The 26,262-nt window shown below is 33.1% G+C and overlaps 1 protein-coding gene across 2 annotated transcripts in view; it reads left to right on the forward strand.

Annotated features, from left to right (window-relative positions):
• MROH9 (maestro heat like repeat family member 9) overlaps positions 1-26,262 on the forward strand; it is a 74,583-nt gene that overhangs the window by 43,421 nt on the left and 4,900 nt on the right. For both annotated transcript variants that reach the window (XR_012489001.1, XM_074308336.1), the window contains exons 14-21: positions 2,599-2,736; positions 6,252-6,372; positions 7,531-7,668; positions 11,769-11,945; positions 18,671-18,823; positions 19,565-19,681; positions 20,830-20,932; positions 23,062-23,124. Coding sequence is in view for 1 of the 2 variants with exons in the window: in XM_074308336.1 (XP_074164437.1) it covers positions 2,599-2,736; positions 6,252-6,372; positions 7,531-7,668; positions 11,769-11,945; positions 18,671-18,823; positions 19,565-19,681; positions 20,830-20,932; positions 23,062-23,124 (1,010 nt within the window). In the remaining variant the exon portion in view is untranslated. The remainder of the gene's footprint in view (positions 1-2,598; positions 2,737-6,251; positions 6,373-7,530; positions 7,669-11,768; positions 11,946-18,670; positions 18,824-19,564; positions 19,682-20,829; positions 20,933-23,061; positions 23,125-26,262) is intronic.

A 26,262-nucleotide genomic window follows, 5' to 3' on the forward strand; every position in this document is an offset into this window, starting at 1 on the left:
GCTATCTAGCTGCCTCAGCAAGCATTATTAGTAATGGGGATAAGTTAGAAGAATTTCCAGTAAGATCAGGAATGAAACAAAGATGTTCACATTACCAATATTATTTAACATCATACTAGAAGTGCTAGCAAATAACAAGAAGAGAAAAAGAAATTGAAGGAATTAGAATGAACAATGAATTATCTCTTTTTGCAGATGATAGGATAACATACTTGAAAAATTCTAATGATTTAACTAAAAAGTTAGTTGAAAAAATTAATAATTTTGGCAAAGTAGCAGAATATAAATACACATAAATCTTCAGCATTTCTATATATCATTAACAAAACCAAGACAAATCCAGGAACTATATGAACATAATTATGAAACACTTTTTGTACAGATAAAGTAAAATTTAAATAATTGCAGAATATTAATTGTGGGCTAGCAAACATAGTAACAAAATCCATTTGGAAGAACAAAAGGTTAAGAAAAACAAAGGAATTAATGGGGAAAATATATAAATAAAAGAGGTCTAGAGGTGCCAGATCTTAAACTGAATTTTAAGGCAGTAATCATGAAAACTCTATACTATTGACTAAGGAATAGATTGATAGACAAGTGGAACAGAGTAATACAATATACAGAGGAAATGATTGTAGATGATCGTGTTTTGGAAATATATAAGCTTTGGGGAAAATAATTTATTATTTGATAAAAAATAGTTGGTAAAACTAGAAAACAGTCTGATCAAAAGTAGATATAGATCAATATCTTACCCCCTTTGCCAAAATTAAATCAAAATGGATACATGACCTTGATATAAAGGAGATATCATATGTATATTAGAAGAACATGGGATAAAATTATTAGTGTTATGGATAGGAGAATATATATATGATGATTGTGAATTATAAAATGAATGATTTTCATTGCTTTAAAGTTTTATACAAATAAAATCAATGTAGCAAAAATTAAAGGGAAAACAGAAAATCGGAGGGAGTCAGAAATTTAAACAATTTCTTGAATAAAGGCTTTGTATTTAAAATATTGAGAGATCTTTGTCATGTTTATAAGGATATTAGTTATTTCCCAATTGACAAATGGCCAAAGGATATGAACAGACAGTTTTTGGAGGAAGAAATCAAAGCTATCTGTAGTTATGTTAAAAAATGCTCTAAATCATTATTGATTAGAGAAATGCAAATTAAAATAATTTACATACCATCTCAGCTAAAATGTTAGAAGGTAAAAATGACAAATGTTGGCGAACATGTGGAAAAATTGAGACATTAATACACTGTTGGTGGAACTGTGAACTAATTCAACCATTTTGCAAAACAAACTGTAATTATGCCCAATTAATTATAAAGCTATGTATTTACTTTGACCCACTATTATGTCTGTTTTCCAAGGTGATCAAAGAAAAAGGAAAAGAACCTATACATTCTAAGATATTTATAGCCATTCTCTTTATGATGGCTAGAAATTATAAATTGAGAGGAATAGTTAAATAAATTATGATATATGATTGTAATGGAGTACTACTGAGCTTTAAGAAATGATGAGCAGGTTGATCATAGGAAAACATGGAAAGATGTGCATGAAATTATGAAGAGTGAAGTGAGCATAACAAAGAGAACATTGCAAACACTAACAGCAATAATGTTTGAAGAATAAACATGAATGATTAAGCTATTCCAAATCATATGAATATTCAAATCAATTACAAATTACAAATCAATTACCTATGGAGATAGGTGTTATCTACCTCCAGAGAAATAACTAATATATGGAATTATGTATTATTTAATTTCTCACACACATATATATGTATGTATAATATGTGTGTGTCAAATGTTAGCCTTCTCTAGAATAGGGTTGAAAGAAATGGGAGGAAACAGAAACACAAATGTAACCAAAAAAACTTTAAAAATATTTTTAGGATCAAATGAGATGATAGTTGTAAAGTATTTAGCATAATACCTTGGACAAATTAGCATTATATAAATTCTGATGTATCAAGGTTTTGAGGATCTTAATTAATGATTATTTTTTTCCAGAAAGTTTCTTGGTTCTTATGGAGAAGTCCCATGGTAATACAAACAGATTAGAAATAACTTTTATTATTATTTCCTTAAAAGAGTTCTGTCATTTAGATAGACTTAATATTACAACCCTATTTCCTGGATGAAGATATTTAGATTTAGAAAAATTGTGACTCCCATTATCAAAGAGCTAGCAAGTAGTGGTGGGATAAAAAAAAAACTATTTGGCTCATCTTGACCATTATCTCTGATTCCAAGTCCATGGCTATGCTACCCTGAATTTCTTTAGGTGAGAACTCATCCTCTTTTTAAAAGACAAAGAAAAGGGAACTTGCTTTATTCTATGTTATTATTTATCAACTCTCACTTATAATTCTTAAAAACCTTTGTGAAACATGGAATTTTTAATTTGTTAATTCATATTATGTCCCCCATAAAAGCTGGAGACTACCTAATTATCTTTCTTTGAAATAGCTCTTGCATAGCAAAATCAGTGTCATACATTAGACTGATAGGCAGGGTGTGTATAACTAATAGAAGTAGTCACAGTATTCTTGTTTTGGTGATCTAGCTTTGCCCAGAGGGCTTTGAGGCTTCTACTGAAATCTTCAGGACTACAACAAGTAGATTGTGCCCTTCAAAAAAAGGATTGCTGGCACCAGTTTTCCAACCTCATATTCCACCATTATGGTGTCTACATCATTGCCAAGTAAGATAAAAACTAAGTATTTTGATACTAGGCCCTTTCCTATCTTTCCCATTTCCATTAATTCAAGAAATAAACATAGTCATCCATATACCTCTGTGAAATCATGGTTGGCATCTGCCTCAATATTTGCAGACCTTTTAAATGAACTTTATCTTTTCTTGGTTTATAGAATCGTAGGAGGCTTTTTTGGTCATCGTCAAGTTTAATCTTCCTTATTTATGGTTGATAAGGCTAAGGATAAGGATAGAGGATAGAAATAATAATTCCTATTCCTTTGCTTTGACGATTAGGCAGGGAAGGAAATCATGAGGATGGAAATTGTATTGACATTTTTATAGAAAATTGGTGGAACTGGTACACAGATATTCCATGACTGGTGTCATGAAAAGGGCACTAGAAGTTGAGTCAAGATGATCGAGTTCTAGTTTATACTTATTGTCTCTATGAACGTGGACAAATTCTTATCTTTCATGAGTAGTTGTTTCATCTGAAAAATGGAGATGATACAATTATATTAGCTACCTCAAAGTGTTATAAGTACAATGTATAACCCTAAAAGAGTATGTAAAAATGGGTGTAACAACTGCTGTACTTTTCTTCCCTTTTCAGACTTTTGTTCTAAAATACCTTACTGCTTTTTCTCAGTTATTTTAATTATTTAGAGTAATCAAAAAATAAAAATAAAAAATCAGGGTCCAAGCCCTTACCTCTGTAATACCACCCTCAATTCTCAATCCCTACAAAAGTCTCAAATTCAATAGCAAAAACATTTAATTAAGATATAATAGCTAAAAAATAAAAATAATAGTATAAATATTTTCTGCTATCATATATAAATAGATACTTTTACCTCTAATTCTTGAGGTCTAAGATAGCAAACTTCCTGAAGTGGGAGTCAAAAGACAAAGGTAGGGTAGAGGGAAGGTGGAACACAAAACTACAAGGAAATTACCTTTCACTATATGAGGAAATTAATAATAACATTTATATAATGCTTACTTTGTTTCTGACATTGCTAAATGCTTTACCAGTACGGTCTTATTTGATGTCTATCAATAACCTTGGAAAGTAGATGTTGTTATTATCTTGATTTTAGAGATGAGAATACTGAGATAAATGGATTAAATAACTTGCCGATGTCCATAGAGCTAGTATATTTGAGACTATATTTGAATTCAGGTCATCCTGATGCCAGATCTAGTACTCTACCCACTGAACTATTCAGCAACCTCAAGACAAAAATAAGATGATTATCAATTGTTCCCTTACTTCATTCAAGCATGCTCAATATCCAGTTTAACTAATTGTAGAGAGGTTCATAACACAAAAGTAGATGGCTGTTATGGGTTTTTTTTGGGGGGGTTGTTGAGTTTTTTTGGTTTGTTTGCTTTTTTTAGCCACAGAAATCCAACTACTTAGTGATGTGGGCATTAGGATATATCAGTAATCCTCAGCCAATCATTTAGATTGATTTTGGATAAATAACCACAACTTCTTTTTATTAGCTCCATCTTATCTTCCAACTTTATTAATTTTTTTATAAGACACACAAATGTCCAGAGACCTCTAGATATAACAGGGGAATATTTACAGTATAATTCCAGGAACTAGTCTGGTTCCTTGGGTGGTTCTTATTTCCTCAATGTCTCAGTTTTAGCAAATTCAGTAACAACCTGAACTTGGTAACTAGATAAATTTGATTTAAAAAAAAAAAAGAATTGAGAAGGGAGTAAATAGGAAAAATAAATTATTTTTACTCTTTCTTGGTGATGTCATCAGCTCCCTGGGTTTAATTATCATCTCTATGCAGATGACTTCAGAATCTAGATATTAATCCAAACTACTTTTCTCCTAATCTTTAGTCCCACATCATCAATTTACTACTAGACATCTCTACCTAGATATCCCATATAAGTTTTAAATCCAACATGTCCAAAATGGAATGCATTATTTTCCCCTATCTACTTTTGTGTTATGAACCTCTCCTCAATTAATTAAACTGGATACCAAGAATGCTTAAATGAAGTAAGGGAACAACTAATAATCATCTGTTTTATCTTGATGTAGCTGAATGATTCAGTGGTGCTAGACCTGGCATTGGGGTGGCCTGAATTCAAATATGGTCTCAAATACATAAGCTCTGTGGACTAGTATAAACCATTGTTTGCCTCAGTATCCTCACTGCCAAAATCAAGATAGCACCTACTTTTCAGGGTAATTGTTAAAGATCAAATGGGATAATATTAATAAAGCATTTAGCACAGTATCAGGCACAAAGTAATAAATCTCTCTTCCAATTTACTATTTCTATCAAGCTTCATCTTTTCAGTATTCCAGGTTTATAATCCTTCCTTTATTCTTCACTCTTCACTCTCCTCCTACCCTGTATATAAAGTTAGTTGCCAGGTCTTCTCTATAAAATCCCTGCTTGTCAACTCTCATTCACATCCTAGCTTAGGTTCCCTGGACTATTGAAATAATCTTTTGATTAGCCTCCTCCAATTCAATCTTTCCCTTTGCCAATCCTTCTTCCACATAATTGACATTATTAATACTGCAAAGCATAAATCTGATCATGTGAGTCTTCTGCCCCAGTAGATGTCTGGGACAAATTTATCTGTTAATTATTAAAAGCCCCACATTGATTGTAGGTATCTTTCCAAATTGATTTCACATTACTGCTCTTCAGACTCTGAATACTGAAATCAGACTAGTTTGCTTGACCTCCATATATAACATTCTATCTTCCATCTGTTTCTTTTCACTGGTTGTTCTCTCCCCTTCTTGCACAAAAGAGCCTTCCTCCATTTCTACACTTGGAATTCTGGGTTCCTTTCAAGAATCACCTCTTACAGAGGCTTTCACTGGTTCCTATTAGTTATTAGTTTTCCTCTTCCAGTGATTTTGCATTATTCTATATATATTTTAATGTATTCATCTGAGAATATGTTGTTTCTACCTAATAGAATATAAATTCTTGAAGGCAGGAATATTTTAATCTGTGTCACTGTCTCACAATTACCATTGTCTCATCTATTCCATAATAAAAACTTAAAGCTTGTGAAATGGAATTAAATAACTCATTTGTATAATCCTTTAGCTTGCAAAGTGTTTTATAAAAATGATTTCATTAAATTCTTAATAAAATTAATTAAAATTTAATTCATTAATTAATTAAATTAATTTGGACAAGAACTGGGACTTTTTGGTGCAGGTGTAACTTCTATCAAGGAGATTGAAAGGCATTTTCCCAAGGGGGAAGAAGAGAATCAGTATGATAATAAATATGATCAGGCATCCAGGGTTCATATAATTTCCAGGAATTCTAGTACAGAGAACTTAGTAGAAAATAAGTTGAGATTCACAGTCTTTCCTGGAATGGTAATGAATCCCTTTGTTGGTAAGAAAGATGGTGGGGCTGGATGGGAGTGCTCTCATCCTATTGTTTTTGGTCTTTGTGTAGAAGCCATTATATACCTCTTTTCCTAGTAGTAAATCTATATTCTCCTTCACAGAACTCTCAGTGAACATAAGTTCCCACAGTTTCCTGAGACCTTACATTATCTCTACAAACTCTCTTTGGAAGGGCCCAGGAGGACAGAGGACAGTGTTACTACAGTCATCTTCCTTATTGAGGTACATTTTCCTTAGAGACTGTAGGCATCTTGTTCATGTCTAGATCATAGCTCTAAACCCAGAAGAGTCCTCAGAAACATCTAGTCCATTTCTCCTCATTATTACAGATGAAGAAATGAATCCCAAAGAGATTAAGCAACTTATTCACTATCACAAGGTGTCAGAAGTGTGATCTAAATCCAGGCCCTCTAATTCCAAAGCTGGTGGTATTCCCATTGTTGCAAGCTGTCTACCAAACCACTATGGCAGATAGATTACTGGACTTGGACTTGGAATAAATCTTGTTTCAGATACCTATAAGCATAATTATGAGTAGTCTATGTAATTTCTTCTAGCCTCAGTTTCTTTTTCTGTAAAGTTGTGTGTGTAATAGGGAGGCAAGGTTGACCTAGATGAGTGAAGATCTCTCCTAGCTCTAAATCTATGATCTTATGATTCTATATAGATTATTATCAGTGGTTATTGCTGTGGAGGAGATAGTTGGCTGGTTCATTTCTCTGAACAGAGCTACAACCTTTTCCAGGTCTTTCTTGCATCACCTCCTAACATGTTGCTTAGAGTTTGATCTTTTTTTCTCGTCATTTCTCCTCCTTCCCAGTGAAGTTTTTGAGGTCAACAGCTATCAATTTTTTTGTTCACATTTGACTATCCATGGAGTATAGACAGAAGCTCATGTTAGATGGAGATAAGCTGTGATATTAAATGTCATGAGCATTAGTTTTTCACACTCAAAAAAAAAAAAAGATTCCTGAAAATATATAGTACATATTTATTCTATGGCAATCTGAATTTCAACAAAAGAATATGATTTTCAAAAGAGATATTTTTTGTTAGACTATAAGTCTCATTTGAGATTTTGAAAACATACATATTTTTAATAGCTAGGTAGTACTGTAGGTAAGAGTGCCACGAATCAAGAAGACTCATTTGCTTGAATTGAAATCTGGCCTTAGACACTCAGTAGAAATATAATCCTGCACAAGTCACCTATGTCTATTTGCTTCAGTTCCTCATATGCAAACTCCTTCAGTATTTTTACCAAAAACAAACAAACAAACAAAAAAACAAATGGGATCATCAAGAGTCAGACATGACTGAATAACAACAAAAGTTATAATTTTGCTTTAGCTATATTTTTCTTCTTTTCTTTTATATTAGCTTCTGAATAACTTTTTTAAGGATCCATTCCCAGAAGAGTTTTTGGCACTTTTCAGAACCTGGGTAAATGATCCAAACCCTACAGTTTCCAAGTTGAGTCTCCAAAAGATTGCCACCATGTCATCAGTTATTAATAAGGTTGGTCTATCTGTATATATGCACATATAATTAATATTTGCTAACATCAAATTTAAATCCATTATTGCTTTCCTTAGAGTCAATAGATATAGAAGCATTTATTAACATCTCCTTGTAATAAGCAAAGTACTATTAACTGTATCCCTTGGGATACAGAGAAAGACAAAAAGTCTAATCAAGTTGACAAGACTTTATTAGCGGCTCCATTAAACTCCTGTGAAAACCACTAATCCCAAATTTCTTCACTTAGTGTTTCTGTGGAGCTAGCCTGGAGGTGTTTGCATTTCACTTTGGTTAATCCCCAACTTGGGTTTTTTTTTTGTTTGTTTGGTTTTTTTTTTGGATTTTCTTGGTTTGAATCAGGAGGACCCTTGTTCTGTCCCAAGAATTATTGGACTACCTGAAATCTATGATTTAAAAAAAAAAAAAAAAAAAAAAAAAAGAGCCTGGACACAATGTTCCAAGAAATCATCAAGTGCTCCGATATAAAAGAACTAGAGGGTAAAATAGTCATTGGAAGAATCTACTGATCACCTCCTGAAAGAGATCCCAAAATGAAAACTCCAAAATATTATAGCTAAATTCTAGAATAAACAGTTCAAGGAGAAAACATTGCAAGCATTCAGAAAGAAACAATTCAAATATCTAAAAAGTCAGGATTATGCAGGACTTAATTTCTACATTAAAAAATTAGGGCTCCTGGAATACCACATTCCAGAAGGCAAAGGAGTTTAGATTACAATTAAAAAATCAACTACCCAGCAAAAATTAGCATAATTTTTCAGGGGAAAAGATACACAATAAAATAGGAATTTTTAATCATTTCTGATGAAGAGACAAAAACTAAACAGAAACTTCAACCTTCAAATACAATACTCCTGAGAAACATAAAAAAGTAATCAGGAAAGAAAGAAATTAAAAAAAAAAACATGTTATTTAAAAGTTAAATTGTTTGTATCCCTAGATGGGAAGATTATATTTAAAACTCTTGAGAACTGTATCTTTCATAGGACAGTTAGAAGGGTTATAAGTTGGCCTTGATGTGAAGATGCACAAAATGATTTTATTAAGAGGTGGGAAAGCGATTGTACTGGGAGAAGAGGAAATAAAAGATAAAATGGGCAAATTATATCACATGAAGAGGCACAAAAGACCTAGAAGAAAATAAGGCAGGGGAAGGAACACTGTTTGAAGCTTAATATCATTAAATTTGGCTCAAAGATGGATTAACATACACCCTCAATTAGGTATAGAAATTTATTTTACTCCCTAGGGAAGTTGAAAGAGAAAAAGTAAAAAAGAAGGGAGTGTATAGAAGGAAGGGCAGAAATAGTAGGGGAAAGGGAAAAGAGAAGGAAGGAAGGAAGGAAGGCTGATGATAGAAGGGAGGACAGATTGAGGAGAGTAGTCAAAAGCAAAACACTAGTGTAAAGGAACAGGGTGAAAAGAGAGGAAAAAATATAAATGGGAGAAAAAGGAAGGAAGGAAGTATACATATGGTGATCATAACTGTGAATGGGATGAACTCTAGAATGAAATCAGGTAGCAGAATGGATTAATAACTAGAATCCTACAATATATTGTTTACAAATACTCATTTAAAGCAGAGATATACACACACAGTAATGATAAAAGCTGGAGCATAATACATCATGCTGAAGTAAAAAAAAAGGAAAAAAAAAGGAGTAACAGTCCTGATCTCGAAGAAAACAAAAGCAAAAATAGATCTAAATAAAAGAAATAAAGAAGAAAACCATATCTTGCTAAAAAAATAAAGATACCATAGATAATGAAGTAATATCAATACTAAATATATATATGCACCAAGTGGTATAGCATCCAAATTCCAAATTCCTAGAGAAGCTGAGAGTTGCAAGAAGAAATAGACACCAAAACTATACTAAAGGGGGATCTTAACCTCCCCTTCACAGAATTATATAAATCTAACCACAAAATAAATAAGAAGTTAAGGAGATAAATAGAATTTTAGGAAAGTTAGATATGATACACCTCTGAAGAAAAGTGAATAGGGATGGAAAGGGATATACCTTTTTCTCAATGATACATGGCATAGACAAAAAATTGACCATAAAACCTCACAAATGCAAAAGTGCAGACATAAAAAATGCATCCTTTTCATATCTTGCTGTAATAAAAATTACATGCAATAAAGGGCCATGAAAAGATAGACTAAAAACTAATTGAAAATTAAACAATCTAATCCTAAAAAATGAGTAGATCAAGCAAATCATAAAAACAATTATCAACTAGGAGAAATAATGAGATAAGGTATCAAAACTTACAGGATGCAGCTAAAGCAGTGCTTAAGGGAACTTTTTTTTTTTTTTTGTCTAAATGCTTATAGGAATAAAGCAGGGAAAGAGGAGATAAATGAATTGGGAATACATCTAGAAAAACTAGAAAAAGAAATCAAAAATCCCCAATTAAATACCAAATTAGAAATTCTAAAAATCAAAGGTGAGATTAATAAAATTGAAGGTAAAACTATTGAACTAACAAAACTATGAGCTAGTTTTATGGGAGGGGTAGGGGAGGGCACAATAAAATAGATAAAACTTTCATTAAAAAAAAAAAAGCCAAATTATCAGTACCAAAAATGAAAAAAAGATGAATTTACCATCAATGAAGAAGAAATTAAAACAATAATTAGTATTTTGCCCAAGTTTATGCCAATAAATTTGACAAGCTAAATGAGATAGATAAATATTTACAAAAATATAATGACCACATTTTAGAGAAAGTCATTAATGAATTCCCTAAGGAAAAAAAAAAAAAATCTCCTGGGCCAGATGAATTTACAAGTGAATTCTACCAAATATTTAAAGAACAATCCACTCCAAAACTATATAAACTATTTGAAAAAATAGGTAAAGAAGGGAGTACTACCTAAAAAATTAATTTATAACTCAAATATGCTTGCTCATACTTAAACCAGGAAGACCCAAAACAGAAAGAAAATTACAAAGCAAACTTCCTAATGAATATTCATGTAATTTAAAAAAATACTAGCAAAGATATTATAGCAATTTAGCACCAGTTTAATGTATCTGACCAAATGGTATTTATATATTCAGAAATACAGGGCTGGTTCAATATTAGAATCCTCTCAACAACAAAACCAACAAAAATCATATGATTATCTCCATATATTTAGAAAAATCCTTTAACAAAATATAGCACCATTCCTATTAAATACACTTAGAGAGCATAAAAATAAAAGGAGTTTTCCTTAATGTGATAAGTAGTGTCTATCTAAAACAATGTAAGGGGGACAAGCTTAGAAACTTTGCCTGTAAGATCAGAGATGAAGCAAGGAAGCCCATTATCAATACTATTAAGGAGGAGGGAGATGGCCCAAGTCAAAAACGGTACTGCTCAAAGCAACTAATCCTGCCAGCAATAGGGTCCTGAGTGAGGTCCATGTTTTTAATCTTGGCTTGTTAGTGGGGCCCCATCTCAAATAACTAGATAGATATGTATAGAAAGGAAATAAATGTATGTAGACGGATAAATGGATAATACAGATAGATGAAAGATGTGTGTAAATAGATAATAGATAGGGATTTGTGTAAGTGTGTATGTATGTGTATGTGTATATATGTGTGTGTATGTGTATATATATAATAGAAGAACCAGAAGTTATATGTACATAATTACAAAATACTTTTCACACAAAGTCAGACCTAATAATTGGGAAAAATGTCAATTGCTCATGGCTAGGCCAAGCTAACATAATAAGAGTATATATAATTTCTGGATTTTTCTTGATGGGTAGACTTAAAAATATTTCTATAATTATTTTATTTCATTTTTATTTTTATTTTTTATTGTCTTGTCCTTTATTCTTTTATTTTTACAAAAATTTTATGCATAGGTAATTTTCCAGCATTGACAATTACAAAACCTTTTGTTTCAACTTTTCTCCTCCTTCCCCCAGATGGCAGGTTAACCAATACATGTTAAATATGTGAAAGTGTAAGTTAAACACAATATATGTATACATCTCCAAACACAAGCAATTTTCTCTTTGTCTTCCGGTGCTTTAAAGGAATCTCTTATTTGCTGTGTTTTTTATGCAGGTATCAAACGTCAGGGACTTAATATTATGTGTACTGAATTCCTTCCCCTCCAAAGATAAAACTGTTACAATACAGGCGATGAATACCCTCCGAAGGCTTCTCTCTGAGATGGACAAAGTAACATACTCTACCTTGTGTGTCCAAATTGCTTTCAGTTACTTCCCACTCATGGACCACGTGAGTGAGACCCCCACATTCAGGGGACAAATTACTGGGTGGTTGAGGGAAGAGTGTTATAGTCCAGGAACCATATCATATAATCTTACAGCCCTGTATTCCAAAATGCTTTATCTCAAAAATTTCAGAGCAGTAAAATACATAAGTTTGAATGAAGCAACCCAAACAAGGGGCAAAAAATTCATAGTGAATATGATAATGCTTTCTCTCTCTCAAAGAAACAAAGCAAAATTAATGTATTCTGTATTTTTATTCTGTAATTTTATTTTAGAGAAAGGATAATGTTGACATCTAGAATTATAAAATGGAAGAGACCTTAGGCATCTTTTGACCTTTTCCACTATTTTATAGATAGAGAAACTAGAACCCATATGTGGTTAGGAAGTCACTTAAGTCACATAGCTATTTCATGCTGGAATACAACTCATATGATTCTGGAGTTAGTGTTCTTTCTATTATTCAGAGTTGTCTCCCTTTGATAGAGTGTTGGTGCCTGCATTTTGACAACCTCGTTTTATGTAATTCTTAGATGAAGGGTTTACATGACATAGAATTTTCAATAAATGGTATGGTCAAATCTAAGCCTTGTAGATACTAGCTGCTTAAAAGAATCATCTAGAGAATTTTTCAGTAAAGCAGAAAAATCTTTTTCAACAGAATAACTAGGTCCCACAGGTAATTGTATCAATAACCAATTGTTCACACATTATTTTGAAACATTTGAGGACTTTTATTTCATACAAACATATATCCTGTAACAGACAGATGGGTTAATTTTCCTAATGATTATATATTTTCATATTGAAAACAACAAAATCTTACATACTTGTAACATGCTCACATCTCCAACTAACTACTTGCTATAATTATAAAAACTTACTATAAAATGAAAAAACAGAGAAATGATTATAACAGTATCCAAACAAATCCTTCAGGTACATGTCTAGAGGAACATATATGGCAGGATAATGCACCTTTAGCTTTATTTGACTTAAATAAGGGTAACAATTGACAGCTAAACATGCAGTAACAATTCCACCTCATAATCAGACTTGGGAATAATCGGGCAGGAAAGGAATACAACACAATGTGGAAACTGAGCCAGAAGGATCCCACATTGAGCTTAAAACAAGTTTTTGTCCAGGTATAGACCTCTATCTTTAACTATTCAGGATCATATTCCCTCTGAGCAGCTTGGAGAATTTTTTTAGAGTGGTGAATCACTGTCTTAATGATCCATCAAACACATACAATTCTTCTAAACATATTTCCATATTTGTCATCTCATATAGAAAAATCTGATCAAAAGTGGAAAAAAAAAAGAAAAACAAGCAAAAGAAGTGACAATACTTTGCTTATACTATACATAGTTCTCTCTCTGGATGTAGATGATACTTTCCACATTTATTGGAATTTTCTTGAATCTTCATACTGTTGAAAAGGCACGTCCATCACAGTTGATCCTAATATAATGTTGTTATAACTGTGTACAATGTTCTCTTGGTTCTGCTCATCTCATTCAGCATCAGTTCATGTAAGTCCAGGCTTTCCTGAAGTCAGCCTTCTTATCATTTCTTATATAATAATAATATTCCATTGCATTCATATGTCATAATTTATTTGGCCATTCCCAAGCTGAGGGGTATCCATTTAATTTCAATTCCTTGCCACTACAAAAAGAGCTGCTACAAACATTTTTGCACATGTGGGTCCTCTTCCCTCTTTTATGGTCTCTTTGGGATACAGATTCAATATTGACACTGCTGGATCAAAGGATGCACAGTTTTATAGCCCTTTGGGCAGTTCTAAAGTCCTCTTCAGAATGGTTGAATCATTTCACAACTCCACTAACAATGCATTGTTGTTCCAGTTTTTCCCCTTTTCCTGTCATCTTACTTGATCTAAGAGGTGTAAAGTGGTACCTCAGAGTTGTCTTAATTTGTATTTCTCTAATCAGTAGTGATTTATAGCATTTTAGATGACTAGAAATGTCTTTAATTTCTTTGTCTGAAAATTATTTATATTCTTTGATCATTTATCAATTGGGGAATTCTTATAATATTATCAAGTCAATTCTCTAAATATTTTAGAAATGAGGCCTTTATCAGAAACTGAAAAAATTTTCCCTAGCTTTCTGCTTCCCTTCTAATCTTGGCTGCATTGATTTTGTTTGTACAAAAGCTTTTTAATTTAATGTAATCAAAATTATCCCTTTTGAATTTCATAATGTTCTCTAGTTCTTCTTTGACCATAAATTCCTCCTCCACAAATCTGAGAGACATCCCTTGTTCTTCCGATTTGCTTATAGTATCAGCCTTTATGTCTAAATCATGAACCTATTTTGACTTTTATCTTGGTATAGGGTGATAGATGTTGATCAATGTCTAGTTTTTGCCTTACTTTTTTCCAATTTCCAAGCAATTCTTATCAAATAGTGACTTCTTATCGCAGAAGCTGGAGTCTTTGGATTTATCAAACTCTACATTACTATAGTTATTGTCTTGAAGTAACTTTTCTCAGCTGCAAAATGAGCTGCATAGATTTTAGAGTTGTTGTGATGCTACTCCATTTTAATTTTTTTTCCTCCTACCTATCTGACCCTTCTTTATCTTCTGTTTTTGGAGGATCACAAACTCTAACCAAAAGTGTCCATTAGGAATATATCCTGGATCCTGTTCTCTTTTTCCACTATACTATTTTACTTGGTGAACTCCTATGATTTTATTACCATTTCTGAGATGATGATTCCTTCCTCAATCTCTTTGCTGACCTCTAATTTTGGATCACTACCTGCAATTCAGACATCTCAACCTGTAGCTGAGCATTTCTAGTAGACTTTAACTCATTATGTTCAAAACAGAACCTATTTTTTCTCTCTAAACCTTCTCTCCTCTTACTTTTGCTATTACTATAGAGAACAACACCATCCTTCCAGTCCTTCAGGTTTATACTTTAGGAGTCATCCTGGACTTCTGTCTTTCACCTCCCACATCCAAGCAACTGTCAAGACCTTCATTTCACCTTTGGAACATCTGTTGAATATACCACATTCTATCCTCTGATACTGCCACAACTCTAAATATATGTCCACATCACTTCACATCTGAATTATTATAATAGCCTGCTAATACATCGCCTGCCTCATGTCTCTCTCCAATCTAAACTACCCTCCATTCAGCTACCAAAGTGATTTTCCTAAAATACAGCAGGTTTAATCATGTCACTCAGTAAATACTTGTGGTTTCCTATTGCCTCTAAGAATAAATACAAAACTCTCTTTGGTATTCAAAGCCCTTCATACCCTAGCCCCTATTTCCAGTTTTCTTATATCCTATTCTCCAACATGCATTCTTCAATCCAGTAACACTGGTCTTCTCTGGCTGTTCCATGAATAAAACCCTTAGCCTTTTGGTTCAAGGCATTCTCTATGTCTCTTCCCCAGGCTTGGAAGGCTCTTCCTTCTCTTAATTTCACTACTGGCTTCCATAGCTTCCTTTTAAGTACCACTAAAATCTTTCCTTTTATAGGAAGTCTTTCCTAACTAGTCCCTCTTATTTTCAATGCCTTCCCTTTGTGAATTATTTTCTATTGCTTTATATAGACATGAATATAGACTTGTTTGCATGTTGTCTACCCCATTAGACTCTGAGCTCCTTGAGAACATGAACTATCGTTTACTTCTTTTTACATCTTCAGCACTTAGCACAGTGCCTGAAATTTTAAAAATGCTTCTTGATTGATTGATTGATTGTGAAGATAGATACTCCCTACATTGTATGATTTGGAGAGAATAAAATGAGATTATATTTGAAAAGCATTTCATGAGTTTTGAAGCACTATAGCTCTTAGCATATATAGATACCCACCTTTTCAAAGCTTCTGATTTTAGAAGGTTCTTCCTTCTTCCCAGAATCTAGGTGACCAAGATGAAATGAGACCACAGAGAACAATGGGAAAGGAGGAATTCTATGAACTCCACTGGTACCTTTTCTTCTTCTGAGCTAGGAGAGAAAGAGGATTGGAAGTCATCTCTAAGGACAGTAATCTTGTGTAGTGGTAGAGCATGTATTGAGAGAATAAAGATGATAGAAGACATGATCAGATGGCCCAAAATGTTGGGGTTGGTAAAATTATGAGAATCCAGTCAGTAGCACTTCTCCTGGAATGCTGCCTAAAAAAATTCAGAATTTTCCTTTTCAGGGGAAATTTCACCTTTTTTATATATTATTCTACTTTCCATTTCTTTTCCCACCAAAGAGAATAGAAGAGTGTAAATCTGCTCCCCCAAACATTATGGATTGGAGGCAGAATCCTATTCATTTACATGTTTATTTCTATTTCTATGTTATTTGAAACTGCTTTGCGAATAGTTGGCAATTTTTTAGGAGTTCTGTCCAAGCTTATATAAACTTTCATAAGAGGAGGGAGGTAGAATGACTTATTCCAGAGGCAATAATTTTCCTGCCTAGAACCTGAGCCAAGCAGACTCTTAGGATACAGAAACAAACCAGAGAATTTAGGAATACTGGTCTTTGAAATTGCTTGTGAACCCAGAGAGAAACTTAGTGAGGAAATGAACCTGTAATAGTGAGAAGTGGAAATTGGTGAGTTTGTTCACAGCATTGATTCAAAGATCCTACCTAGCAATACAAATGTATTTATGAAAACAACCCACGTAACACTTTAATGTTTGCACGGTGTTTTATTTAGACAACTCAGATGCTCCAGTTATGCCCCATTTTTATAACCCTATTTTGGGATTTTCTTGGCAAAAATACTAAAAGGCTTTGACATTTCTTTATCCACCTCATTTTACAAATTGAAACTAAGTGACTTGACCAGAGTCACATAGCTAGTAAGTACCTGAAGCCAGTTTTGAATTCAGGAAAATTAGTCCTCATTTCGGGTCCAGTGTGCCACCAAATTGCCCCATTACATAGATTATTTTAAATACAACTGGTAATCCCAAACAGGCAAGCCAGTTTTATTAAAGCAGCAGGGTATCCTAAAGGAGAGAAAAGAAGAAAAATGTAGCAGGAAATATGTCAAATCATTAACATCATCTAAATTACAATCTTCTTTCAGACTCGGATAACCTTAATCCTGCATCCTGAACCTAATAGAGTTGGGATTAGCAGCCTCCCCACTCCCACCCCCCTATAAAAACCACTAACTCTGCTTCTAGACCAGTCCTCAAAGTCATTGTCAAAAAGAAAAGTAACTGTAGAGTGGAGTCCAACTTCCTTATCAACATTAGCAACAATTGCCAACAAATAGGCATAAGAGCCCTGGGCATTGGAGTACTCTCCAGACTACTGGTTGTGTCTCAGCCTAATGCTCCACCAAATGCCACACATAAACAAGCCATGCTAGTTGAAGAAACAAGGCACGTTACAGGATGGACAGCCCACAGCTTGTAGAAGGCAAATCAATACCTCAGACAACCATCTTTCCCTCTGACTTTGATGGGTACAGCCCAGCACCTTGAATTAAAGAGCTCTGGAAATAGATACTAATAATAACATGAAAGAAAATCCATTAATATCTACTTTGTCATAGCATGATAAGTACCATACTATTTTTCTATCTGTTTTGCATCTGAAACCTTCCACTTTTGTTGTCTTCCCCATCAAACATGAGCAAATCAAAGATAGGCTTCTCTGGATTTTCTATTTGTATCCTCAGAGCTTAGGCCCTTACTTTGCACATAGTAAGCACTTAATAGTTCATTCATTCATTCATTCATGTTATCTACACTTTATAAGTGAGAATGATTGCAGAAAGCTTTAGCTTTAAAAATGAAGGCTTTAGAATAAGTTGAACCTCAAGGTCCCTTCTAATTGTAAATCTACCATCTTATGAATGGTATATATATATTTTTAGAGATAGTCTTTGCATAATTGCATTTTTTAATTACAAGGAAAACTTGAAATGGGAGGCAAGTGTTTCTGAAAATGAATCTGATCTAAAAAGACATCAATAAAATTTTTTAAAAAGTAAATCAAATCATATTGAAAGGCACCATGACATAGTGGAAAGATTGCTAGTTATGGAATCACCATACCTGGGTTCAAAGCTCTCCTCTGTAGATGATGGACAAATTACATAATATCTCAAAAATATCTATAAATTAAAGATAATATTTATACTACCTCGAAAAAGGTAGTATAATTTTTTCCAAAAAATTTGGAAAAATTGTTACAAAAAGTTGTCAAAAGGTGTTCAGCAAACCTTAAAGCATCATAAAAGTACAAATAGCTGCTCTTTTAAATGCAAAAGGAAAGTGTTAAATATAATTATCATAAGTGGTTCTATAACTTGGGGTTCTATAAACTTTGTAAAAAAATTCATAACTGCAATCTCTTATAACTGGCTTCCTTTATAATCTTATATATTTTATTTTATGCATTTAAAAATATAACACTGAGTAGAAGTCTCAAACATTTAAACAGACAGTATCAAAAGGGTCTAAGCCACACTAAAAGGTTAAGAATCCCTTCTTAAGGGTTTGAATTTGTCTTAAGCTGAGCTTCTAGGATGATTACACTAATATAAAAAAGTATAACAACTAAAAAGGTTTAGAACTTCAGAATTAAGGCAATATAAAGAAAATCCATTTATAAAGCAAGTAGTTGGCACCCTGTTCTATCTGCTTTGTAAATCTGGATTTTTAAATCAGCCTTACAGATTTTTCCAAGTTCAATCTTTTTCTTTGTACTTCACAGGCCATGCCAAGCATTCGAGCAATGGCCATAAGACATTTTGGTGAATTACTGAAGGAAATGAATCAATATACTTGGATGCTAAAGCCTATTGTTCTCAAAGTCTTGGTGCCTTTGATCTTGTTCTTGGAAGATGCAGAGATCAATGTAGTTAAAGTAAGTCCATCTCTCCATGATGTTTCCCTAGCATTGGAAATCTGGAGTCTTTGTAGGAACCACCTTGCTTACAAAACCTTCTCCCTGGCTCCCTGGCTGAAAGAGTGCCATGTAGAAAAGTTTTAAAAGTCCTGTCTATGCTCTCCTAGCTAAGCTTTCACTACTCATACAAGCTCATAAAAGCTAACACAGTGATGCAGAAATGATTAAAAGAACTCTTTTATTTCTTTTTTGAAAGTAGATCTCCCAATCTCTCCCAAGCTACAAATACAGTAACCACTCACAAGCTTGACATGGGAGCTCTGACCTGCTCTCTTTCCAATCTGGGCAATTTAGCTCTTCTTTAGACAATTTGGTGCTCATGTACCCTTATAACCTTTCCTGCTCCTGGGGTTCACTGTTTTGATGCTGATTTTAATTATTGTGGACAATAAATTAGCTTAGCACATTATAATTGATCACTCCTGAACTACAAAGATCTACCAACTTCTGTTTCTTGATTAGCAGGAATTAAAGGAGTACAGCACCATGCTCAACCTACATTAAGAATTCTAAAGACACTGGAGGATCCCAATGAGTATTTATTGTTGATTCATTTAAAAGAGAGAACTCCCCCAAAAGTTAAAAACTGATGATTTTATTAAAGGATCAACAAGATGATGAGGGAGGGGGATGAAGTTATATGAAGACTGTGTATACTAAATGGAATATCTCACTGGCTTTTCCCTCTCTGCATCACAGGCATGTAAATATACATTAAACATCTCTGCTCCATATTTTAAGTGGTCATCTTTACCTATTCTCCAAGATGAATTTTACAATTTTGAGGTAGTCGTGCTCAGCATCTGCAACTCCCTTGTAAGTTACTCTTTGGTTTTAACTGGCATGGGGACATTAGACTAAATTTGCAGATTTGACTGGGAGTTAGAAGGGAAGGCAGATCTTTGGGAAGGAAAATATAAGATATTGGTAACTACAGCCAAGATTTTCAAGGAAACCTCTAGTAGATCTCTCTTCACCTTTGCTCTACCAGGATCCAATTTGTTTACCCCATCTATAAACTTCCTGTTTGGGGTTTTGGCTAGAGAACAGGACAAGGAAAGACTTTTTATTAGTGCTAATGTAGGGAAGCATAGCAATCACCAATTTAAAGAGTTCAAAATCTCTTAAAGAGAGAATAAGGGAAAGAGATACTGAGGGTAATGGAAGAAAAGGCATTTGCTCATTTCCTCATTTGCTCCTGTGTGGGACAGTATCATCCACAAAACAATCAGAGACTCTCAGAGTAAGAAAAAGCCAAGGGGCTTATTGTGATCTCATGAGAACAGGCATCTCCCATCTGACATGGTGTTTATCAGTAAAGGAGTGCCAAGCATAAATTAGAAATACAAGATTAAATATCAGAAACTCCAAAGCCCTCCCCACATTGGCCTTTTCTCTTATTGTTTGAGGGAGTCCATGTTTATATTCTAATGGGGAAATCTAACCCAGTAACAAACAAACAAACAAAAAAAAAAATACAAGTCAGTAAATTCTTAATTTAATTTTTCCTAGAGAACTGATTTATAAGCAGATATAATTCAGGCCCATCTTCATCACCTTTAAAAAAAGTGATTAAATGCTAATTAAGAGGAGGTGAAAAATAGGAGGGGACAAATCCTGCAACTTTTTAGCTGTTGTTCTATAAGTTATTATAAAGTCTCAATTAAAAGTATAGTTTATACTTTATTCCTATTAGAGCACCTTCTCTCAGTTAATTGCACACACTCTTCACAATAGTCCTTTGTATTAGGTAGAATCAATGTCTTTATTTCACCTTATTTCCACTTAAGGAAATAGTGATTCAAAGAGAATGTTAATGAAGTGGGAGTAGAACATTAATTTCAAATCCAGTATTCTTAGACATGAAGATTTTATTTAAAAGCTACTTGAGGGAGAAAGGGGGTGAGATTTTTTCTTTGTATTTAAGATTGTTTTTTTTTTTTTTTCTCTCTTTTTCTTTCTAGTTCAACAATTATGGAAACTTTATTTCAGAGATTATTTGTACAGCCTTAGGATTTTTAAAGAGCTCTAGGGCTTATCTAAGGAAAGGAGCAATCATTTTAGTAGGTAAAAAACAAAAAAACCACCCAAGAAGTCAATCTTCATTTCCCATGATCTTTATTTTTTAAAAAACAGGGCACTAAAAGGTATGAAAGATTATTTAAGAGGGATATCTATTGGACTTTCTCATGTATCCCCTTCCTAATCAGAAGTTCTTGGCTTCTGAAGTGGTGCAGTATTCTTGTTCCTCTATCTCTTTAATTACTTTGTTTGTTTGTTTGTTTTTGTTTACCTCCTCACTTATCGAAGTCTTAAGTATTCAGCAAGTTTCTGTTTGTTGTGTTATGGTCAAAATGCAGGATTTGAAGTCAGCAGACCTGGATTAAAATTCCAGTTCTGCCACTTGGAAGATATCCTGCTATCCTGGCAACTTTCCTGAGATTGTCTCATCTCTAAAAATGAAGGCATAGGAAAATTGCCTCTAAAATATCTTCCAGGTCTAAATCTAGCACCCTATGATCTTCTTTCTGGCCTCTTTTGGCAATCTCATTTCCTCCCATGGCTTCAGTGATTATTTCTAATTAAAAGAAAGGAAGGAAGCACCATAGAACAATTTTGATTTGGACTATATTGATTTCAGGATGTCTAGGGAACACCAAAATGTAAATGTTGCAGTCATATTCCTCTATTTGAGAAACTTTCATTTGATTCAGTATTCCCTGCTAATTATTATATTCTATCCCTGACTTTTATGCTTACAAATTCCTTTAAAGGTTATTTACTTGTCTCTTCTCTCATTCTTCTTTACTCCATAGCCTGACCTCTCTCAAAAGCTATTAATGATCTCTTTATTTCCCAGTGTTTTGTTAATTCTCTTTCTTCTTGGCCCCTCTGTAGACTTTGATTCTGTTGATCACCCTCTTCTTCAGTATCTATAAGTTTTTGGGATATCATTTTTTCATGGTTCTCCTTCTCTGTCTGCTTTACTGTATCTTCATTCAGAAATTAAACCAAACTCACATTTTAGGTGTCATCTTCTCTGTCTCTGTCTCTTTCCCCTCCTCCCTCCCCCCCCTCTCTTTGTCTCTCTCTTCTCTCTCTGTCTCTTTTTGTGTCTCTGTATCTCTCTCTTTCCCCTTCTTTCTCTCTGTTCATTCCTTTCTCCTTTTCAAATCCAGTCTGCTGAACATCTTAAACTAGACATATCCAAAGTGAATTCATTATTCTATCCTTACAAACGCTGTCCTCTTCCAAAATCTTATATTATTAAGAACATTATCATCTTCACAGAACCCCTTTAAGCTCACACTTTAAATGTTATCATCATTTTCACCCTTCACAAATCTAGTTGGCTGACAAGGCCTACTGATTTCCCTTTTGTAATATCTCTCAAGTACATCTGCTTCTCTCCTCTGAGATGGCTATGACCCTGGTATAGATCCTTATCTTCTCATACCTTGATTACTACAATAGACAGGCTGGTCTGCTTGTAACCTAATCTCTTCCCACTCTAGTTCAATCTCCAGTCACACCTGATTTTCCTAAAGCTCAAGTCCAACCATCTTCCCTTTCCCTCATTGCCTCTAGGATAAATTTAAAAATCTGTCAGGTATTCAAAGCCGATAAATGAATCCTTCCTCCCATCTACCTTTCTATTCTTGCACTTCACTCTCCCCCACATGCTCTTTGCTCTCCCCCCATGCTTTTCCCCTAACAAGCCACTATCTCTCAAATCTGAAAATTTTCATAGGCTATCCCTTACACATGCTATACTCCTCTTCCTAATCTCTGCCTCCTTCCTTTCCTGACTTCCTTTATTGCTAGTTAAATTGCAAATTCTATTGGAATCTTTTCTCAATCCCACTTAATTCTAGTGCCTTCTTTCCATCAATTATTTTTATTATATATGTATACATGTATATATATATAGTGCTTGCACACACATGTGTGTATCTTGTATGTACATAGTCATTTGCTTTTTATCTCTCCTATTAGATTGTGAGACACTTAAAGACAGGAAATGTCTTTTGTTTTGATTTGTATCTCCAAGTGTTTAGCTTATTGCCTGACTAATAATATGCTCTTAATAAATGATTGATGTACTTGGTCTTGTTGAAAGTTAAAGCTAAGACAATTAGTGCAGGAGAAGCAATCATGTTTAAGTAATATTTTTTTTTTATTTTTACCTTTTTTAGGATATCTGGCAAAATTGGGGACTCATTTACTTTTTAAGGATGAAATTGACATCATGCTTAAGGGTAAGATATGATTTCATACTAATTGGTATATTTGTGTATGTAATTAAACTCATTTCCTATATTTCCTTTTTTTAAAAATTTTCAATCAGAAAAAAAAATCCATCTTCTCTCTCTACCACTCCAACTCTCAAAATCTATTACAAACTCCTTATTATAAACATCTATAGTCAAGCAAAGCAAATGTTCACATTAGTCATTTTCAATATCCATTATTACGTAATATGTATGTGTGCATGTATGTATGTTTATCTCATTCTATATTGAGTCCCTTTTACCTTTCTACTCAGAGGTAGGTAACATGTTTCATCATTAGTCCTCTGGAATCATGATTGATTATTATATTCTTCAGAATTACTAATTCTTTCAAAGTTGTTTGTCTTCACCATAGTGTTCTCAGTCTATAAATTATTCTCCTGAACTTGCTTATTTTACTCTTAAAGTTCTCTTAAAGTCTTTCCAATTTTCTTGGAAAACATTCCCTTCATCATTTCTTATAGCACAATAATAGTTCACCAGATTTGTTTACTATAACTCATATACCCATTCCCCAAATTTGGATATCCCCCTCAGATTCAGACTTTTTTTCTACCTCCAAAAAGAGCTGAAGATATTTTTGTACATCTCTGCTTTAAATCATTTTTGCTTAGGACTCATTCCTCTTGATTATGTGAGATAAATTTTTGAGCTTTCTTTTTCTTCCCCTTTAGTGAATTCTTTCCCCCTTTTCTTTCTATTCTTCTCTTCAGAGGACAATAAGCCCATGTCCTTTGCTTTCTCATAAATACATGCATATCTGTCATCACATCCCCAATGTTTAGTACTGTTTTCTGGTACACAGTAAGCACCTAATAAATGTTTGTTGATTGATTTCTAAAAGCAATTAATAGGCAATGTCTTTCTTTTGCTGAAATCATTTGTTTTACGCAATTTGGAATTGAGTTCCTAAGATTTTGATTTCTATTTGAAAATTCTTCATTATATTTTGCCAAACTTTGTCTTGATTATCACACTTAGATTTTCAAGTGGATTTAAATTAGGGTATTTTCTCATGCCATTGCATCATCTTTATCTCTATAATCTAGATAGATTCCTTCATCTTTTATGACAAGGTTCTTATGCAATATTTCAAACTCTATTTGAAAGTTTCTGTTACTCTGTAATTTCTACCTCTGCATCATTGCCCATATTGGCTGAATAGGAGTTTAAAAATCTAAAACATTTTTTGGTGAAAATTCTATAGCCTGACAAAAATGTCCAGATCTTCTAATTTTCATAATTATTCACTTTTTAAAGTATAATTGAATAAAATAAGTGAATTTTATCATTAAAATTTTTCTTTTTGCTATTCTTCATTACTCTAGTTTTGTTCACACTGAGGATTTTTGTCAATGGCCTTGAAATATTCTTTCAACTTCAAGAAACCACACTGCACAAGAATCATTTACCCTTTTAGCTTCTCTAGCAAGGTCCCTTTGAAGATTTCTGAAGCTTGTTTTGTGATAATTAATTATGCTATTTAGGAACAATAGGTATGTTTTTCTCAGAATTGGGTTTCTTGTTTCTTTTTTTGTTTTTAATTATACTCTCCTTTGTACTTCAAGGCAACTGGCACAATTGTGGGCTTAAATGATTCTTGAAATACTTTCCTGCCCTCTTCCTAATATGACTATAATCTGTCTAATAGTCATGAAAGTGTGCTTAATAAGGACTCCAAGTTTTGCTTTGGCTTTACAATGATGTCCATTCATCCATTCATGTGTGTGTGTGTGTGTGTGTGTGTGTGTGTGTGTGTGTATTATATATATTTTTTACATATTTCAAAAGTGTTACTGTGAATACTAAATGGTTGTAGAAAAGTCAAGAAGAATGAGGAGATAAAAAGGACCATCAGATTTGTCATTTAGATTAATGGAATGTGGAAGAAAGATGGAAAAGTTACATCAATTAAAATACCAAATGCTTACTTCATAAAACCAGGCAAAAGTTATAACAAAACTGATCTGGAGAAACAAAACATCAAGAATATCAAGGAAATTAATAACAATTTTTATAGGAAGGGAATATAATATTATTAGATATCAAACTATACTACAAAATCGTAATCAATGAAACCAAATTGGCATTGAGTGAGAAAGAGGAGTGAATCAATAGAATATATTAGATTCACACTATAAAGAATTTAATAAATCCAAAGATCCCAACTATGGAGGGGAAACTCACTATTTGACAAACACTGTGGGGAAAACTGGAAAACATCTTATAATTTTTACCAAGATAAGCTTCAAATGGGTTCATGATTTAAAAATAAATGATGATGTAATAAAAAAAAATTAGAGGAATATTGAAGATGTCTACTCTCTGGATGGGGAAAGCATTCATTGGCATATAAGACAGCAACAAAAAAGAAATTAACAGCAACAAAAATGAACAATCTTGATTACAATCAATTAAAAGAGTTTGTCTACAAGCAAAACCAACTCAGCAAAAGTTAGGAAAAACAAAAAAAAAATCATAATTTGCATATAATTTCTTTGGTAAAAAAATCATTTCTGATACATATGCATATATACACATATATACACACATATGAAATGTGGTATGTATGTATATGTATAGGAAATAATGTATGTACATATGAAAGTGATTTATATTTCTAAGAATAAGGGCCATTTTCTAATTGACAAATGTTCAAAGGATATGAATAGAAAAATTTTAAAATAAGAAATTTAAATTATAGCTATATGAAAAAGTGTTCTAAATCACTAAAAGAGACAAGTCAAATCAAAACAACTCTTGTTATCACCTTTTTCTTATCAGATTGACATAGTATCAAAGAAAAAAAAGACAAATTCTAGAGGTGTTAAAGGGAAACAAAAAAGCCCATTAAAACACTGTTGTAGAACTGTGAACTGGTCCATCCATTCTGAAAAGCATATGGAACTATGGTCAAGAAGCTTTTAAAATGTCCAGGAATACTGCTACTAAGTCTATGCCTCTTTCTTTGAGGAAAATAACCTGTGTGGAATTTTTATAGCATCTCTTTGCAGATAAGAAATTGACTGAACCATTTATGTAATGGAATATTATTGTGTTGCTTTAAAATGATGAAGGGAATCATTTCAGAGAAACCTGAGGAGA

Source organism: Sminthopsis crassicaudata, chromosome 4 (assembly GCF_048593235.1).
Source record: "Sminthopsis crassicaudata isolate SCR6 chromosome 4, ASM4859323v1, whole genome shotgun sequence".
Taxonomy (NCBI): Eukaryota; Metazoa; Chordata; class Mammalia; order Dasyuromorphia; family Dasyuridae; genus Sminthopsis; species Sminthopsis crassicaudata.